The 20,592-nt window shown below is 39.9% G+C and overlaps 1 protein-coding gene across 1 annotated transcript; it reads left to right on the forward strand.

Annotated features, from left to right (window-relative positions):
- The first annotated feature begins 1,851 nt into the window (after positions 1 to 1,851).
- Positions 1,852 to 17,946, forward strand: LOC149813947 (phosphate transporter PHO1-like). The gene is made up of 14 exons (XM_089991957.1): positions 1,852 to 2,100; positions 3,269 to 3,569; positions 5,782 to 6,166; positions 6,504 to 6,552; positions 7,847 to 7,918; positions 8,902 to 9,031; positions 10,713 to 10,833; positions 13,393 to 13,642; positions 14,285 to 14,389; positions 14,528 to 14,572; positions 14,922 to 15,074; positions 16,365 to 16,643; positions 17,586 to 17,722; positions 17,813 to 17,946. Exons 1-14 carry the CDS (start codon positions 1,852 to 1,854, stop codon positions 17,901 to 17,903), a joined length of 2,367 nt encoding a protein of 788 aa, XP_089848083.1. The 3' UTR covers positions 17,904 to 17,946.
- The last annotated feature ends 2,646 nt before the right edge of the window (positions 17,947 to 20,592 follow it).

The following is a 20,592-nucleotide window of genomic DNA, read 5'->3' on the forward strand; positions in this document are numbered from 1 at the left end:
TGACATAATTCATAAGCTACTTTAGAAAAAAATCTATTTTCAAGAAAATCTTGAGAAACTATCAGCTTACATAAAATGAAAATTTAAAAAATACATACACTACAAAGAATATATAAATTTAAAAAATATATAAAAAAACTGCCTTACCCACCTAAAGTATACCCAGCTTTGACCTTGCAGCAAGGGACAGCCCAATGGGTTTAAAATATTACCAGTATTGGTTACATAAGGAATTATCATAAAGCCGGAGGCAACCTTGTCAAAACATATCAGAAATGATTACAATTTGACTAAATGAATAAGTTAAACTTGCCTCTACCCTTTGAATACTGAATCTGGACCCAAATCCAATCAACATTTGACTCCAAACACATGCAAAGTCTATAAGATTAGTTTGTTGGTTTCAGGTTCAATACTAACTTTTACCATCTGCATTCAAATTTAGCTCCAAATCCTTTTAGGTCATATCCAATTATATGGGATTCATTGATGCCTACATTAGAACCGAATCCGACCTGTTGACCTCCCTACAAATGGCTTATATTAGTCATCTAACAAAGATTATGCCCTATCAACTTTTGACCAATGTCACAAATCCTGTTCTAAAAAAAAAATAAATTCTGACGAATAAAAAATGTTGCTTTTATAAAAAAAAACTCTAATCGATATCATCATATATAAAAATTAAAATACATGAAAATATAGGGTCACTAAAATATGTTAACTGAAAATATGTGAACTTGAGTGTGAACTAGGCATTTTCGACACTTTTTTTGCAAATCCAACCCTGCAGTTGCATTTGGTGTAATCTGTTTGCTAGGAATTGACCGTTGGATCATGTATTTTTGTTGAAAAATGTGATTTTTGGATGGTTGAATATTTATAAAAAATTCTTACCCATTGATTTTCAAGACTCAAAAGATCCTTCTTATGCATATGGTAATTGGATGATCAAGAGTATGTTTCTATAAACCAAGCATTTAGATTACATGCATATGGTGAAATTTCTGAAAAAAATTAAGAATATAATTTATAAAAAATGTAAAACAGGATATTTTCTATATAAGTGATATTTCTAAAATATCGTGGTTTTTCCAGATTATAAGGAACAGACCCTCTGCTGGGTTGAAACCAATGTTGTCAGTATCATATCCGCCCTGATCGTTGGGCCACCGGTTCAGCTGTATTGGCCTATCGATACTCAAGTGAATTGTTCTGGATTGTCTTAAAAAATAATAAAAAATATTACTAGTAAATTATAATGTGACACGTGTTAAAACTATTAAAATAATATTGAAATATTAATATTTTAATATTTTTGCATTTATTAAAAAATAACCGATTCAAGGGTGAAGCGTATCGATTTTCTGCCGATACGATACGGCACCGATACTAACAACATTGGTTCGGATCCTAAGCTTCTCCCGGCTTGATCTTGACCAAGCGTCCGGCTATCGCATTCCCAGCTATGTGGCTGTCAGCTTTGTCGTTTTCTGATGGCCGTCCTTTCCTTTCCTTAAAGCGAACGACTCTCTGAACAAATAACACGTATCTGTACCGTTGATACCATAACGGACCGACTAGATCATTGCCGCACCAAGGGCATGATGCAGTCCGTTCGCAGGAGAGTGTCGGTCTGTGGATACCATCCGCCTTCAGGAGAGCGATGGCTTGTGCGCACCAACGAAGCTTAAGCTCTCTCTCTCTCTCTCTCTCTCGTTGCCTAAACCACGCTAAGCCCCACCCTTCTCATTACAACTATACCTCTCTCTCTCTCTCTATAAATATAAACCACACTAAGCCCCACCCTTCTCATTACAACTATACAGCTCTCTCTCTCTCTCTCTAAAAATGGTGAAGTTTTCGAAGGAGCTGGAGGCTCAGTTAATCCCGGAATGGAAAGACGCTTTCGTTAACTACTGGGCACTCAAGAAGAACGTGAAGAAGATAAAACTTCTCCGGGAATCGACGGCCGCGAAGGCCTCTCGCGGACCATCCAGCGGCTACGGAGGTCTCTCCATCTTGGACCCCTTGCGTTGCATCGGGGCAAAGATCGCCGATAAATTATTCCGCAAGGGTGAGGACGGAGCCATAATTCAGGTCTCTCTTTCTCTCTCTCTCTCTCTCTTTCTGTGAAAATGGAACGGTGGTTGTGTTTCAGGGTGACTTTTTTTTTTCTTCTTTTCTTTTCTTTTGGTTTTTTTTTTGTGGTTTTCTTTTGGTTTTGCTTTGTTGAGTAGTGGATTTGCTTGTGCGAGATGGCCTTTTTGTTTGTTTGTTTTGGTTTGTTCGGTTAGGTGGGGGTGGAAGAGTGATGCTCGCCTGAGCGTTCAGTTACGGTAACGCCCCCTGCTGGTCTCTCTCTTTTTTTCTTCAGGTGCTTGTCACTTAACGTTACGCTACAGTCTCTCTCTAAAGGAAATGGTATGTGATAGGGAAACAGAAAGCAAACGAGATTTTGTTCTAAAGAGGCAATGATTCTTCGGTCGTATTCGTCGTACAAAAGAGTGAAGGTCGCCATTGCCTCTTTCTCTCCTCCAACTTTGTTGTCCTTTATGATTCAAATGCACTAAACCTCAACACTCAGCTTTTACAACACCACTACCAGCTGCTAACTACTTTTCTAACTAACCCTAAGGATTTTTCACATGTATTACTTAAATCTAACCATGCAGATGTGTTTGGTGCGATCGATTTACTAGAAAATCATACTTGGATCTTGTTTTTTAAATGAAAAACATGATTTTTAAGCCTTATATTTAAGAAAATCTTAGACGCTGTTTTTAAACCTTATAAAAATCTACCTGAGCATCTTAATAAGATGATCCAAGAGTCTATCCTTATAAAATCAAGCATATAGAACTTATGTGTATGGTCAGGTTTAAAAAAAAACATATAAAAACCCTTCAAAAGCCCGATTAACATGGTAGCTAATTAGCTGCAAAAGTGATTAGCAGCTGCCACCTTTTCTCTATCTATATTCATTAGCATCACAAAGGTTCATTCCAACAACGGTTCAAGTTTTAAAGCTAAAACTCTTAACCTCCAGATCCTGTGATCCAGATCATATGTCATCATCTTTTTGTCTTGAAAATGCACCATTTAACTACAAAAAGAAATAAAAAAAAAAAAGTGAGAGAAAAAGGGAAAGAAAAGAGTCTTCTATGTTATATCAACAGTGACTTGCATAAAAGCAAAGTCTCATTGTCATCCCTCTATATTGGGTACCTTATCTTTTTCTCCCATCTCTCTGCTATTTTTGGGACAGGTGCGAGGGGACGAGGAGAACTGGTACGAGACGGATCTTGAGACTCTGTTTACTGAGGACGACCAGGTGAAGGAATTCTTCGTCCGCTTGGACGAGCAACTGAACAAGGTTAACCAATTCTACAGAACAAAAGAGGCAGAGTTCGTAGAGAGGGGCGAGATCCTCAACAAGCAGCTTCACATCCTCCTCGATCTCAAACGTGTGCTCCATGAGCGCCACCGGAAGGTGTCTTCGGCGAAGAGCGACAGTGGAACCTCGCCGGGCTCGATGTCGCCATCCCTTCGAGGCTCAGAATTTAGTGGTAAACACCAACCCTTTCTTTTTCTTCTTCTTTTTTGAGGTTGGCTCATTTTCAAACATTGTAGTTACATGGTAAAGACAGATGGATCAAGAAGAAACCAAAGATTTCACAGTATTTTTGATCGAAAAATAAAAAATGATGCCAAGCCTTTCTTGCTCTTTTTTGAAGTTGGTTCATTCAGAAGAAAATTAATTAGGGAAGAAACCAAAGATTTGACATATAGTACTTTTGATCAAAAAAGCAAAATTGATTATGTACCCTTGGTTTGAGTAAAATCAAGCTCATGGGCCATAAGTAACGATAAAAATGAATAGATGGAAAAGGGATACATAGTTTTTAAATTTATTTGCTGATCATTTCATGATCTTGCAAGTTCGAAATATGGTAATCATTATTGTTAATGACTATGTGCTCCCCCAATGATCAATCTTCCAAGTGGTAAATTGGTTGTTTTGAATTGCCATAGCACTATATATGGAAGCACATCATTTCAGGTGCAATATCATTGAGCACCGTGTTCACTTTGTTTAGACTAGTGATTAATTACTTTATAGATGGTACCCATTTGGATCCGATATTTGCCATGTGTGAATCTTATTCAAATAATCCGATTAGCTAAAAAGATGGGAGCCTGTTTGGATTCAGAATATATAATCCGGAATCCGAAAAGAGTACCATATACATAGATTATGATAGATTCTGCGGAAATTGAGAATTGATCAATATTCAACTCCAATAAGGGCTCTTACAAACTAACTCTGATCTGAAAATACTTGAACCTACTCATAGTCACAAATCCTGTCATCGGGATTTTATTTGGTAAAGAAGAATCTTGCAAAATATTACAGTAATATCTTGATAAAACCACAATATTTTCTAAATAGAATATATTATGAAAATATCGATTTTTTCAGGATTATATCAGTTTTTGAAAAACTCGGGATTGAATTGCAACATTTTCAGAATATGCTATATTTGTGACTACGAAACTACTCGCCTAGATATGGATCTGAACATTTTATCTTTTTGTAATGGGGCGTTGTTCGGGTCTCCCCGCCATGGCTAATATACTTAGAATGGCGACTAATTGACATTTTCCTCCCTAATTTTTGAAATTGCCAAATTATTCTTGATGTCCTTAATGGTATGTCTTTATAGGGATGTTAATGGATCAGCTGTTGGTCAGATACCCGACTCGGTAAGCCCCTTCCTAATCGAGTTCCACTCTTGCTTTACGTATTAAACCAGAAAAGCATACTAGATCCGAACGTTTCTAGTCTCTATCTAGCTATCTGATTATACCATATCTTATTATATCCAATTCCTAATATACACATCAATATGCTTTTTAGGTCCCAATAAAATAAAAGCTTGTGTTAATTTTATTTGGGGGGTTGTTACACGAGAGATCCGTTCCTTTGGTTTTCCTTTGGAATATTCAAAACAAGAAGGATTCGAAACACCTTTTAGAGAGACAATAATCACAATTCCTGAAGTTTATGGAGCTGTAATTTGTTGGCTTCCTAGCTATATGGACCTATAAATCCACAGTTCACTCCATTAAATATTCATGTTACTTGATCACTCTCAAATCGAAAAGCACTTTTAGAATTTTAGGGCATATTTAAAAAATAAAAAACTTGAGAGGGTTCTGCTCATCTGGTAGAAAAAGTCACCAAGTTGACGGGACATCATGAGTTCGAAACCCACAGAGGCCATCCTTTGTCTCAAAGTCGAAGTTAGGTGTACTTAGTCCCAGTGGACAAAAGCGACCTCAAGGCTCCTGCCCTCGGAATTTTATGCCTCCGAGAGGAGGACGATAGGTATGGCAGGCTGAACCAGCGCGACCAGGTCTTCGATCCCAGATGCGTTTCTTTGATTAATAGATCAAAAAGAAAAAATAAAAAATAAAAAATAAAGGGGATGCTGCCTTCCCTTCCTTTCGAAACGCGACGTTCCAAACACAATCGGAACCCAATTCACTAAGAGGTAGTTGAGTCATTTTTCGAATTGGGAAGAAATCTGTCATTTTAATAAAACCCAAAGAGAAATCCGTCATCGTGAAATTGGTATGAAAGGCACTGGAGAGAAAAAACGTTCGTGCTTTTTGGCGGAACCCCGCCGGTTGTCCTCCATTAATGAGCAACACGACAAAATAACAGCATCGTCACGTCAGCTAGAGACAGATTGACGGTTCCCGTTTGCGTCGCAGAGAGCGCGACGGATGCGGACGAGACTGCTGGCGAGTCGCCGGTGGCCGGCGGCCATCTGATCGCGGCGCTCGAGCGGAGCGGGGTGGCGGTGGTGGGCCCCGCGGCGAGGACGAAGGATAAGAAAGGCGGAAGGAGCGGCGGCAAGCCAAAGGGAGCGGTGGCGGCGGCGGCGGCGATGCGGATTGAGATACCCGCGACCACTCCCACCCGGGCCCTCTCGGCCCTGACCCAGGCCCTCTGGGAGGACGTGGTCAGCGCGCCCAGGAAGGACGGAGACGGACCCTGCGACGCCATCAACCGCAAGAAGGTCCAGTGCGCCGAGAAGATGATCCGCGGCGCCTACGTCGAGCTCTACAGGGGACTCGGCTTGCTCAAGACCTACAGGTGTGTGCTCGCGTGCGTGTCTGTGTTTCCGTCACTGAGTAGATACAGTCATACTCATTATCACTGTAGGTTGGTAATACTAGACCTCTACGGTTGACGTCACGAGCTCTTGCCATTAGGTTGGAGCCTACGGATGCCACTATTGGTTGGTGATCAGCGGCTGATAGTCACTATCACCGATCTGCAGGAATATGTAGTATGACTGATATTTCTTATATTATCTCGTTAGAGTCCCGTGGATTTTCCCTTTCCCTTCCGATGTGCGTGTGCGTGTTTATCAGTTTGGTTTTGGAGGTTAGTTGGTGACGTGATTTTGGATTTTCACTAAATTTGGCAGTTCTCTAAATCTCGTGGCGTTCATAAAGATACTCAAGAAGTTCGATAAGGTTCTCTCTCTCTCTCTCTCATATTAAACTAGTTTTATTTACCATTAACTGCATTCAACTGATTGAAATAATCAAAATGCCCTTAAACAAAAAGCTATAGTTGCAACTTTTTTTTTTTTTTGCTTATTATGATCTCGTAGATGTGTTTATTTTTTTTATGACAAAATTTGCCAATGAAATAGGTACCACGTACTCGGATGGGTGTCTTGTACATGTGTTTATAATCACTTTTTTATTGAAAAATATGGTTTGTATTAAACGATTTCAATGAAAATATTTTCCTTTTTTCTTCTTGAAGTCTTGGTGCAATACTAACGCTGTTTTTTTAGATTTTTCTGAAAACCCAAGTGGGCATTAGATTTTCCTGATCTAATGCATGTTTTCTGCTAAATATCTTGTAGAAATCAGATATGTAGAGTCTGAGGTCTGACCTAAAGAGCATGCAATAGAATATTGAAATACTATCTTACGTGGCCTAGTACAAAGCATGGCACTCTTGATAGCACCAAACATAAAGTTGGCTAACACAGTGGAGTATATGTAGGAAAACCACTGTTCCCGATTGCTGCAAAAATTAGAAATGGTTCAGCGTTTGTGCAACTTGTATTCATCATGGGGTATTAGTCAAAACCAAAATTCTTGGTTCCAGAGTTGAGCCTATACTTCTACCTATTGGGCTTAATTTTCCCACCTATCATGCTTTTTCAAAAGAAAAAAATAATCATAAAACAGAAAAGCAGCGTCCAACTTGCAACTTAAAGCACTTTCATGCAAACTCTTCCAATATTTTTGGCCTTTCTGCCTACCCTTAAGTGTCACAAGCAATACCCTTAGGCGCTGCTCCACTTAAGAAACACAAAATAGTATTTTGATGATGAAGAATAACCCTCACTGAGAATCGGGTCACTTAATCGGCTTACTTCCCTGCTAAGTAAAACTCCGGGTTGAGGACACGAGCACCCAGAAATCGGGTTGGGTCACTTAAGATTGCTTTATTCACATGAAATCGGTTTGTCTGGCAGTTTTTGTTGGATCCAACAATCCCAGATTTAATGGGAAACGAAACTCCCGTTTTTATTGCATAATTTATTCATATTTTTATTGAATCCCAGACTCTAGGGATGTGGCTTAAAGATATCATGGATTATAAAATTCTACTATCTTAGTGAACTGGTATTTCTTTATTCTGAATATTTAGTGTCGAGTCAGCAAGCTTATGTGGTTTGCAGATATCATGAATTATAAAAAATCCATCATCCTGATTAATTAGCATTTCTTTATTCTGAATATTCAGGTAGCAAGTCAGCAAGCCTCTGCAACATACCTGAAGGCAGTGAAAAGATCACATTTTATAAGTTCAGGCAAGGTAATGTCGCTTGGCTGCTTCTTCTTTTTTGCTTTTTTTTAAATTGGTCCCTGCCTTATTGCCAATTTGCAAAATAGTCCCTTGCTTATGCCATTTTGCAAATCGGTCCTTGCCTTTCTCACAGTTATTACCAACTGGACTTTCTGTCAACAGCTGTTAGTTTGATTATGGTTAGCTGGTTATCAAAATGCCCTTCGTCCAATAGTTTAAATTTTTGAAAATTAGTCCATACTTTATTCAAATTTTGCAAATCGGTCCTCTTGTAAGGGCAAAACTATCCCTTTGTCTTTGCAATAAAGTTACTGTCAGGAAAGCTAAATATAAAATATATCTTTGTTTATAACGCCTTTGTACATGTGTCGTAGGCGTAGGTACATCGTGTTCAACAAATGATGGCATGGATTCAAAGGGAATCCAGATATCTTTACACATTTGAAAAGCTTTATGTATCTGAGTGGGTACACGTGTATTAGTGCCCACTGGCAATTGACCCTTGCTCCCGGGGCATGCTTCCATTCTCTTGTTTAAGCACATTCTCTTTCTTTTTATCCTGCTTTTCCTAGTTTCTATTAAAAGAAGCGTGATTTAATATATATGAGAAATGGGTAGGTGCGAAATTGATATGTGCTAAATGGGGTTTTTCTGCCTTTTCAGTATTTTTTTTTTTTTGCAGTTCTTACCCGCATAAATGTGTTGGGCATGATCGATTTACGAAGAATTCATACCTGGATCATGTGTTTTTTGATGAAAAAAATGACATTTCGAGCATAAAAAATTTACAAATATTTTAGACCGTTGATTTTTCAAACCTTATAGAAACCCACCCATGTGTTGGAATCGAACACTTCAAGAGCTGATCCTTATAAAATCAAGTACATAGATCACATCTGTACTGTCAAAATTTAAAAATAAAATGACTCAGAGAGAGAGAGAGTGTTTGGATGAGTATTAAAATGGTGTGGTGGTGATGTTGTAAAGGGCAGGTTGTTCAGTTGGCGGACGAGGTGGAATCCATATTCACCAAACACTTTGCTAGCAATGATCGGAAAAGGGCGATGCAGTTCCTGAGGCCGCAAAGACAAAAAGACTCTCACATGATCACCTTTTTAGTAGGTACGCAAGTGCACGCGGTTGTACTGACTCATGTATCATCAACCTATTGTCTCCTTAATGTGCTGCACTTCTCATGTGCATGCACGCAACACACACACACATATTACAGATCAGTATAGAACATTGCGCTCCACATCATATACCACTCTGATATGTAACATGCAATGCTTCCTGCATGCATGCAGCATGCGTGCACGACTTGATAACTCACCTGCACTTCTTTTGTTCTTTTCTTTCATTACTGCAGAGTACACACCATCCGTCTGACAAAATCGGTGCTTACATGGAAAACGGATTTAGATGATATGCCAAATCATTTAAGTGTTTTGAGGGGATTAGATACAGTGATGGGGCCCCAACCACTAGATGCCATGAATGCCTACCCCCTCCTCTAAGAGGGGACCTCAAAGATTTTACTAACTGGAGGCCTACCAATGCATAATGGCTGATTCAGGGGGCTTTCCCTTGACCTAACCCAAAATATAAAATAAAGTAAAAAGATTCCCTCTGAGTTTGGTGGGATTGGATTGCAATTCCACTAAACTCTCTTAATCCAAACACATACTTAGGGTACGTTTGTGACCCTAGCTTTAATTCCGCGAAAACACACAAGCATCGATGGGTTTCGCCGGCGGGGCCCATCGTGACAACGCAAAAGTCAGGTTCAGTTTTGATGAGGAAAGAGAGCCCGAAATCAACGACGGGCCCTCCTTTCAGCGGAAACGTTTCCAGTTGTGAGGGAGTGCTTCTGCGGCAGGCAAACACGCCCTTAGAAGACAACGTCCTCTGGTGAAAGGAAAATGAAGCCTACACGTACCATGGAAAGGAAAACCTGAACACAAATGTATATTGTTCTGGTAGATAAATGGCTATGAGTAGAATCCGGTAATTGAGTGCCCATCTCAAACAGGATAAAGTTGTGTTTTCAACCATGTGCCCTTTCCTACGAAAGGGCATTTGCTCCTAAACAAACTGAAGCTTAGAGAGATACATCAAACATGCCAAAGTCCAAGAAATGTGAATTCCCTTGTCCCACATATAACGTACATCAAGAGCTCCCCTTACCAAACTGAATGAAATAACCTAATATTGAAAGAAGTGGTCCAGTGTTGGGGGCAAACACTCATATAAGTGTAAAGAAAAATAGAACACGAAGAGAGACAAGAACACACCTACATCCACTATTCCAACCTACCGAATCTAAATCCAATTATTAATCAGATTTGGTTTTCTTTACTGAATTCGACTAATTAATTACACAACTTAACCGATTCAGGCCAATTCGATCTGAATCGGCCGATTCAGGGAGATTTGATCAACATTAGTAGAGGTAATTCATAGTCATGACTGGTGGCCTAAACCTGGCCCTATCTGGGTATTTGGATTCACCGTCTCATCGGAAGAACTGGTTAATCTGGGATATTGGGTTGTGCTTCACACCAACGTTTTCATAGTGTCAAACTTATCCCACTTTTTCTGGATAAGTGGGTGGATTTAATTTTTTTAACACCTTTAACGTGAGAAGCCCACTTTAATTTTGGGTATATCACTGGCTAGTGACATGCATCATGCATGAAGCATCACCGGCCCCTTGTATGAAGGAAAGAAACAATGAATGAGACCACCAAGTACCAACCAACTGAACGTCTTCTTCATATTTTAGTGGTGTTTGTTGGTGCAGGTCTGTTCACGGGCTGTTTCGTGACGCTATTCACTGTCTATGCTTTCTTGGCTCACCTGTCTGGCATGTACTCCGCCTCAACTGAAACAGGTTACATGGAAACCGTCTACCCTGTCTTCAGGTATGCATCATGTGCCCCACTTCACTTTCTCGTAACCTTTTCTAGCAATTCATTCTGGTGATCGGGGCGAGTACTTTACAAAGTACTCGGGACACGCAAAACACGAAAAATCACCAACACATGCAGTGATTTACTGAACACGGATCCCATCATTTGAAATATGATGGGTTCCATCATACATTCAATCTTAGCCATCCAATGCTAAGATTAATTGTATGATGAAACCCATCATATTTTAAATGATGGAATCCGTGTTCTGGTTGCCTGTGTAAAACACAAAACACAGAAAATCGCTACATGCCCCGCGTATGCGTCGTGGGCCTCGCTTCACTTTCTCTCTACCTTTTCTAGCAATTCACGATAGAGTTTTTCGTCATTCGCTCCGTGGTAAGGTTGTCAATGGGTCGGATTTGTATCAGGTACTCAACTTGACCCAAACCTGAATTTCTGAGTATGAGCATAAAAAGTGCCAAGCCAAATAATATTTGGGTTGACCCAAGCAATATCAGGTGTGGTTTGGGTTGTGAATTTTGTTGGGTACCTCACCTGACTCTAGCGTTTTATATATACTTTTGGTAAAAGTAAATTTCTAAAATTACACAGATCTGGGTTTGGAGTTTTATTTTTGTGACCCAACAAAACCTGAACTCGAACCCGAACCCAAACCCAAACCCAACAATTTGTTATTTAATCAGGTTCTGGTACACCTTGACAGATCAGGCACCTGACCCGTTGACAGCCCTACTCGGTGGTATCTTATTAAATTACAACAAGCTGAGGTGATCGTGAAAAGCTCGGCTCGGCTTGAGATCTATCATTTACTTAAACAAGCCAAGCTTGAACCTAGACTTCAGTCCGCTTGGTTAATCAAGTCAGCGCCGATTCAGGCCCATTCGATTTGAATAATTTGATTCTATTTTAACAACTTTGGTTTAAAAAGTACTTAATGTCATTGTCATGAATAATAAATGGGACCTTAGTTTGAAGGCGTCTATCACATTTGACCGGGAATCCAAAGAACAGCACAGACCCAGCTTTGAATCCAATGAGCAGGGTTTGACTTAGAAGTAGCATTGGTCTCGGTCATGAACATGGTTGACTCTGTATGAGCTCGTAGATATCCAAATTTTCTGGGTTCCCAACCAACATGTATGTTGGCCCCGACACATTAGAGTTACCTTGATGTGCTCGATTGATAACTGGGCTTCAAAGACTTGATCATATTACCTAGGCTAATTCAAATCAATGCCAGTTCTTAAGTTGGGATGTACTTTGACCTAGGATGTCCTCTTGAGTAGACTCATTTGAGACTCAATTTAAATGGTAAATCTTTCTCCATTGAATCCAAATCAACCAAGTCTCACCTAAAGTGACCCAATATATATATATATATATATATATATATAGGTTGAGCGTTTTATACCTATCTATTGGCTAGCCCTAGTCGGCCTCGACTAGGAGGAGTGTTTTATACCTATGTAGTATCCCTAACTGGTTATGGATCGATCTAAACGGTTTGAATTTGAATCACCAATACCATATTTGACTAATCCAATGTTGGCTAAACGGATTTGAATGATGAAAATTAAGCTCACTCCAGATACACTTTTAATTACATGTAAACGGATTCAAATATCTGTCTAATTTGGGCATTTCTCGGATTTGACAGCAAAAAATCAAAACCATATCCACATCCAATTATAATCTGATATGGTTTTGGCTTACAATGTGCAACTATATGGAATCAAATTAGGTTGCGAATAAAATCCGATTCATTGTCATCCATATAACTGGCTTTCTAGACCACCGCACAACCCTGAGAGTTCGTTGACCTACAGTTTTCCCATCAAAGACTTAGAGTTGATTTGTTTGACTTATTATGAAAAGGCAAACAGTAAAGACCAAGTCAGCCAAGCACTCTTTTATAATGACCAAGTCTAGGTTCGAGTCTTTTATACTGGAACTTTTTACTTCCATAAAAATGTCATAATATTTCTAGGTTCTAGTACAAATATGGAGTTCTAGTGCAATATTTATGTTTTTGTCAGCCAAAACTTGTGGGAAAACGGTTCTGCATAATTTTTTCATATGTTTATTCGTTTTGCCGATATTTTGCCAGTAAAAACCACAAGAAATATGAAAAAACTTGAATCACTTATGAGAAAATGATGCAGAAGCAGGAGCAAAACAAACGGGTCCGGGATTGACTTGGGGATCCAATTTTATTTTCTTTTAGTTTGGGTTCAGTTTGGATATCGGATCTATCCGAGATCCGTTAATTATAGGATTAAGGCTTTTTATTAGTCGATTATAAAATATTTGTTATGTATATTTGAAGATTAGCTAATGAATTTTGAGTATTTTAATTCCTTCATCAATTTAATTACTTATTTTTCATTAAATTTGAGTTTCCATAATTTAGTTGCGTAGGAGTAGTTGGTAGAAGTAGATTTTTCTCGTGACCTCAGATAAGACGTTACATTAAAATTGGGAGCTGTTAAATTGGTGTTTTTAAACTTTAATTATCGTTACGTAATTGGAAGCTTTGTGTGGGTACAGCATGTTTGCATTGGTCAGCCTGCATGTGTTCCTGTACGGGTGCAACATAAGCGCGTGGAGGAGCACCAGGATCAACTACAACTTCATTTTCGAATTCTCGCCAACTACAGCCCTCAAGTACAGGGACGCCTTCCTCATCTGCACCTCCATCATGACACTTGTCATCGGCGCGATGGTGGCCCACCTCATCCTCCGCACCAATGGCTTCTCGCCACGCAACGTCGATGCCATCCCAGGAGTCCTTTTGCTGGTAATTAACAATTATTTAATTAGTCCCCTCCCTGCCACTAGTGTCAATTCAGCACAAACTAATGTTATTTGACACAGGCAATCACATGACAACATTGCATGGGGCCCACAATTACATAAGTGCAGGCCCCACATGAAATGTTGTCATGTGATTGCCTGTGTCAAATAGTCATGGCACTTAGCCGCTCTCTGAATCTAGTAGGCCTGGCGTTTTCTGCAACCGGACGGCAACCATGTCTCGGTTAAATATTGAAAATTAAAAATGCTAGTTGTATTTTTGTATATAATGCGTTATTTTGAGTTGCTGTTATTTTTTTTTTTTAAATTTATCAGACACAAACATTGGTTGCTCTCTCTCTCTCGTGAGTGTGACAATACCTCAGATTGCATGAAGCTATGTAGTCCATAGTTTTACTTCAAGTTCAAGCACCAACCACCTACACATTAATGGATTTATGTTTAACATAACGCGTTATTTTCAGTTGCTCTTAGTAACACATATCATATACACTTCCACTTTTCTGGCTCTAGTTAGTATTATCAAGTATGATTTTATTGCAATGCTTCTGGGTGAACTTTTTTTTTTTTTTTGGTCCGGAAGAAACTTCTGTGCTGAACTTAATACTGTGGCATTTTTACACAGATCTTCACAGGATTGCTAATCTGCCCTCTCAACATCTTCTACCGGTCGACCCGTTACTACTTCCTGCGTGTAATGCGTAACATAATATGCTCACCATTCTACAAGGCAACTCTCTTCCCTCAATTAGTTCTCCTTCTCCCTTTCAAATTAAACTTTGGGATATGATGATATATTGTATGAGATTTAAGAGGACTTGAAGCTGATATTGCAGTGTTGCGGTGCTGCTTATGACTTGCTTTGCAGGTAGTAATGGTAGACTTCTTCATGGCTGATCAGCTAACCAGCCAGGTAGGGATTTGCCCTATGGCTCTTTATCAACTTTTCTTTTCTATTTGTTACATGGAGAAACCACCCTCGGGATCAGAGACCTAGGCATACTGGCTCAGCTTGCTGTATTTACAGTCACTGTCCTGATAGAATAAAATTTCGCGGACTTACCCTTCGCCCTTGGGGAGTCTCCTTGCTTCGACTCTGCGCAAGGGGGTGATGGCCATGGGATTTGAACGTAGACTACCTGTCTATAGCAGCCTAGGCCCCATTCCTCTTTGCCAGCTAAACCCCTCTTTATCAGCTTAGAGATTCTTGTTCGTATCACAAGCCATATTCTAATGGACAGGGGCTTCTTGGTGTATTGCAGGTGCCGTTGCTGAGGCACATGGAGTTCACAGCCTGCTATTTTCTTGCAGGTGGCTTCAAAACTCATCACTCTCAGACATGCACCAGCAGCAAGCTGTACAAGGAGCTGGCCTATGTCATTTCTTTCATGCCTTACTATTGGCGTGCTATGCAGGTAAAACATCAAACCATTCGTAGGCATACATATTAAGTTCCATGTATAGTAATTAATCAGTGTTATCAAAGGATATCTCGTTGCAATCTTTTTCTATTTTTTGACGAAATCGTTGCAAAAATCAAATCATCCTTGAGTGGTTGAGCCAGCCCTGGCTTGCCCAGTGGTTAGGACGGTGCTTGGTTATATGACAGTGGAACCCTGTCTCACCGGGGATCGATTCCCCTTGGGATAGTACTGGTGGGTGCCCTTTGCGGGCTAAGGCCCACTCACCCAGGGGTTTACTCTTACTTTGTTTGGACACACACACACACACACACACACACATATATATATATATATATATAATATATATATATATATATATATATGGGTTAATATTTGTATGTGCAAACGAGCTGACAAATGGGGCGGAAGCCCTCTTTTTGGTGTTTTTTCTCACATCTAACACCATAAATGTGCTCTACATGTTTTGTTAAGTGAAAATCCTACCTGTATACAGGTTTTTCTGGCTATCCAAATAATTAATGGCTATGAAGGCATCACTTTTTTCTGACTCATAAAACTGTGTTTTTTCATCAAAAAAGCATAATCCAAGAGCCGATTCCTACTAAATCAAGCATGTTGAACACGTATATGAGGTTAGGTTGTGTCAAAATACATCATGAGATTCAAACTAGATTGTAGGAAAACCTGTATCATAGAATGAGTTAAGCATCGAATGATGTGCGGCCAAAAAAAACGTTTTTAGAGGCATTTAATTATTGTCTGCCGTTAAAAAGTTGATTTCCGCCTAGGACTTTAGCGGCGGTCAAGAGTGTATTCACGCAAAAAGAATTGTTCTGCTGATCACGCAAACTATCATCAGATGATTTTAGCATCCGAGATACTTATATATATATATATATATATATATGTGTGTGTGTGTGTGTGTGTGTGTTATATTAGTCATGTTATATGTTTTTCTCTTTGGGTTTATTAACCAGCATTCAACTAAAACTTTTATTTTATGTTTTGTCATGTCCTTTCTGTTTATGCAACTTTTTTTTTTTTTGCTTTTCCTTGCTTTTTCCTATACTTGTTTTTATTTTTTCAGTTACCATGATACACAAACTTTTTGTTTTTTTTTCAAAGAAAAAAAAAGGATCATATTAATCTACTGTAACTACAAGCAGTAAGGGTGACAAGGCATCACCCAAATGGAAATTAAACAAATTTTGGTATTTGAAGACCATTAATAACTTGACTAGTAACTTTTTTTTCTTTTATGGCAAATTATTTGTTTCTCAGTGTGCAAGAAGATGGTTTGATGAAGGTGACATAAACCACATTGCTAACTTGGGAAAGTACGTGTCAGCCATGCTAGCAGCTGGAGCCAGACTAACGTTCGCATTGCAACCCACCCCGATGTGGTTGGCCCTCGTTGTGATCACTTCAACAATAGCAACCATTTACCAACTCTACTGGGATTTCGTCAAGGATTGGGGCCTGCTTAACCCAAGGTCCAAAAACCCATGGTTGAGGGATGACCTTATCCTAAAGCATAAGAGTGTCTACTATGTAGCAATTGTGAGTAACCCCTTCCCCCTACCATTCTCATTTCTCAGCTCCTATTTGCAGTCTTCAAGTCTTGAACTATGTCACATGGACACGTTATTTGGGTTCTTGGGGACACGACATGACATGAAGACACACCACATCCAATGCTATGACACGTGTTCAACACAAATTGTATCTTTCAAATAGTTTTTATATTGAGGTAGGCCACGAAGGCAGGGTGGTCATGGGGCCCCACCTGGGTTTTACTAGCTTTGGCAAGGGTTCTTCGTCATAAAAAAAAAATTTATATATAGTTCACTATTAGTAAACCATTTTATATATTAAGAACTATCAAAAATTAATTATATATATGAAAAATTGTTTTAAAAAAATAACTTGCATCCGCGTGCCTCTCCTGTTTTCCAATAAAAATCATGTGTTTGTTTCTCTCGTTCGTGTCATATCTGTATCCATCTGATATAGGCCTTGAGTACTATCTGAAGAGAGCAGATCAGGTGATCTGTCAAATCACTCTTACTAAAGTGATTTTGGCATCCTCACCGTTTACAATATGCACAAAGACCATGAAGTCCTTGTGAGATGAGTCAATGGACGGTGAAGATATCAAATCATTTTCTTAAGGCATTCTACCTAATAAGGCAGATACTTCTGACCCCGCTTGCACGAAGCTAAAAATATTGTAGATAAATAGAAGTATGTTTTGTTCATTAACATGACAGAAATATTCCACCATGGTTTGGTCTGTCAAACACTCTCAAATGAGCTCCCGTCGGTTCATTCATCTGTGCATATACTAGAGCTACTTTGGATTCTGCAGTATTATTTTCATTAATCACCTCAGATTCTTTCATTTCCATGTAAAAATCATTTTCTTCACGAGTGCAACCCGATCTGCTATCGTTTTTGCTCATCTTTCCTGGAGAAAAAATGAATTTTGTGAACGTATTTCAGGTTATAAATTTCATTCTTAGGCTTGCTTGGGTTGAAGCAGTCATGCACATCAACACTGGCAAGGTTGATCACAGAGTGGTGGACTTTTTATTAGCTTCACTGGAGGTGATCCGGCGCGGGCACTGGAATTACTATAGGTATGCCGGTACTACTTGTGCTTTCTTGATGATCCATTTTCTTGAGAAAAAAATGAATTGACACTGGTTAACCATGGCTAATTTCAACAGGTTAGAGAATGAACACTTGAACAATGTGGGAAAGTTCAGGGCTGTGAAAACGGTACCGCTACCATTCCGCGAGATGGATGACGATGATTAAGATGTGATGCTGCTTATGGTTAGAGGATTGTACATGAAGCCTGCAATTTAACCAGGCTAAACATCCGGTGGATTCATTTTCATTCATATCTATTGCTCTTGTAGTCCATGATGACTAAAGGAATCACTGGCTCAAGGTTGAGCTGGGGATAAAGAGTTGGCCTTTGCAGATATTGGTATTTGGAATTTGAGAAAGGTCGAATCCAAAAAATAATTTTGTCAACGACAAATGTACGAAAAATTAACTATGACAATATCGTGACATTCGGAAAGGTTTTGAAAATCTCGCAATATTATATATATAGTTACTATAATATAAGAACTAAAAATATGGGCATATTCAACACTTTTTTGCAAATCCAACTATGTGAGGGTACTCGGCATGGTGAATTTGCTAAGAATTAACCATTGGATTGTGTATTTTTGATGAAAAATAAGATTTTTGAATGCTTGAATATTTATGAAGATTATGAGCCATTAATTTAAAAGCTTTAAAAAACTCTCTTTTATGCATCAAAATAGGATGATTCAATAGTGGGATATTATAAAACCAAACATGTACATCACATCTTAGATTCAAGAGAAGAGAAAGAACAAAAAATCTATGAAATCACTGTTCACACATTAGTTCCCATATTCTAGTGACTATATATATAAAGAGAAAGAGAAATGGGTATATATATAAAGAAAGAGAGAGAGAGAGAGAAATGGGTAGGTGCAAAATTGATATGGGTTAAATGGGTTCTTCTATCCTTTCAATATTTTTTTTGCGGTTCTGACCCATAAATGTGTTGAGCATGATCGATTTATGAGGAATCCACACCTAGATCATGTGCTTTTGATGAAAAAAATGATAATTGGAGCCTCAAAAAATTATAAAGATTTTGGATCATTAATTTTTCGAACCTTATAAAAACTCACCCATGTGTTGATATATATATATCACTACAAGAAAAATGTTAATTAGCGATGAAAGTTTGCGACAAAAATAATCCGTTGCAAATTTATGATAGATTCACTAGAGAAAACTATTCGTCGCTAAAATTTGAATTATTTGTGGAATTAGCGACGGAAAAACTTCTGTAGCTAATTTCGTCGCTAATTAGCGACGAAAATTTTTTGTCTCAAGATCCTTCGCAACTTAGCGACGAATCAGGGAGAGAAATTTTTCGTCGCTACTCCATTGCCATGTAGCGACGAAATTGTTCTGTCGCTAATTTTCCCTCGTAAAACCCTAATGTGAGCCCCTTTCTTTCCCTTTTTGTTTCATCTCTTGCCCATCGACCTCCCCCTTCGACTCAGTCCCCCTCTTACCTCCGCTCCCCTCTCTCTTGCTCTCATCATTTTTCCGACCGGCGAGCCCCGTATGGCAACCCCCTTCCGACCTCACCCCTTAGAGGTTTCCTGAAATGACTCTCCCTCCCCCTCCTCTCCCCCTGAGCTTTCAAGTGGTCGCAGGAGGGGACCCAGGTTGCGACCTCCTCTCTCGTTCCCTCTCCCGCTCTCTTTCTCTCTCATTGCTCCCCCTCTGCGATTTTCGGTGAGCCGATGACCCCAGCTTGCTCTCCCCGCAACGACCCTGGCCGCGATGATCGTCGGTGCCTCCCGCAGGTAACCCTCCCCCTTTCTCCCTTCAAATCAGCATCGTTGGAGGTCCGGCATAGGGCCGCCAATTTCTGTTAGAGCCTCCCCCTTCCCCCTATGGTTGTCAGAGGGCCAGCAGAGACCCGACGGCCTCTGTCGGGCCCTCCCCACCCCTCTGTAGTCGGCAGGGGCTGGCAGAGGCCCCGATCGCCTCCGCCAAGCCCTCCCCTTGCCCTTGATCTCTTCGGCAGGACAGGGGGCTTCGCCCGTGTCCTCTTGTTTTCTCCTGCAGGACAGGGGGATTTGCCCCTGTCCTTTCGAATGCCGACAAGGGGCTTCGCCCCCTGACCTCTTGACTTCTCCGGTAGTGGGGCTCCGTCCCCTGTCCTCGTTAATTTCAACAAGGGGTGAATCCCCCTTCCCCTTGTATGTTTTCTCTGCAGGGGGCGGAACCCTCTGCTCTGCTATTTTGCCTCGGCAAGGGGCGAGACCCCCTGCCTCGTGATTGATTCCCGACAAGGGGCTCGACCCCCACCTCCCGATGCTTCCCTTCGAGGGGTCCCACCCCCTGCCTCCTGCGAATGTTCCGACAGGAGGTTTCGCTCCCTGCCTTGACCTTACTACCGGCAGGGGCAACGCCCCTTCTTGTCTCGCTTATCATCGGGTAACAAACTTCATTTTAACACAATGTCTCCTACAGATTCTGCAACGGATCTCGCTTGTGCCTCATGACCCAAGCTCTGCATTGCCTACACACGTATGAAATTTATGGACTCAATTAGGCTTGATATCGTGTACAAAGTATGAAATTCATCTGGATGTGTTACTTATAACTAAATATACTTGAATCTGTTACTCAAAAAAAATGCAGAGGCAAAAGCAATGCAAATTGGGTAAATACCTGTAGTGAGTAAGTGATGCAAACGCATCATAGGTTATTTAATTTCTTTGATGCAACACTTTTCTGTTTATATACTCACTTAGTTGTGGATATCTAGAACTGCTTTGATGGAGTTTGGAGATCATGCTGAGCATGATTTTAATGTATGAAAATAGAAGTGTTCTTATTTTTACAGATTGGATTACATGCTAGTCATGATAGCAAT

Source organism: Nuphar pumila, chromosome 16, assembly GCF_984573655.1.
Source record: "Nuphar pumila chromosome 16, dmNupPumi1.hap1.1, whole genome shotgun sequence".
Lineage (NCBI taxonomy): Eukaryota > Viridiplantae > Streptophyta > Magnoliopsida > Nymphaeales > Nymphaeaceae > Nuphar > Nuphar pumila.

Coding starts and splice junctions, on each gene's coding strand:
- LOC149813947 (XM_089991957.1), top strand. CDS start 1,852: ATGGTGAAGTTTTCGAAGGAGCTGGAGGCTCAGTTAATCCCGGAATGG. Junction 7,919..8,901: donor ATTTTATAAGTTCAGGCAAG/GTAATGTCGCTT, acceptor TGTAAAGGGCAG/GTTGTTCAGTTGGCGGACGA. Junction 9,032..10,712: donor CATGATCACCTTTTTAGTAG/GTACGCAAGTGC, acceptor TTGTTGGTGCAG/GTCTGTTCACGGGCTGTTTC.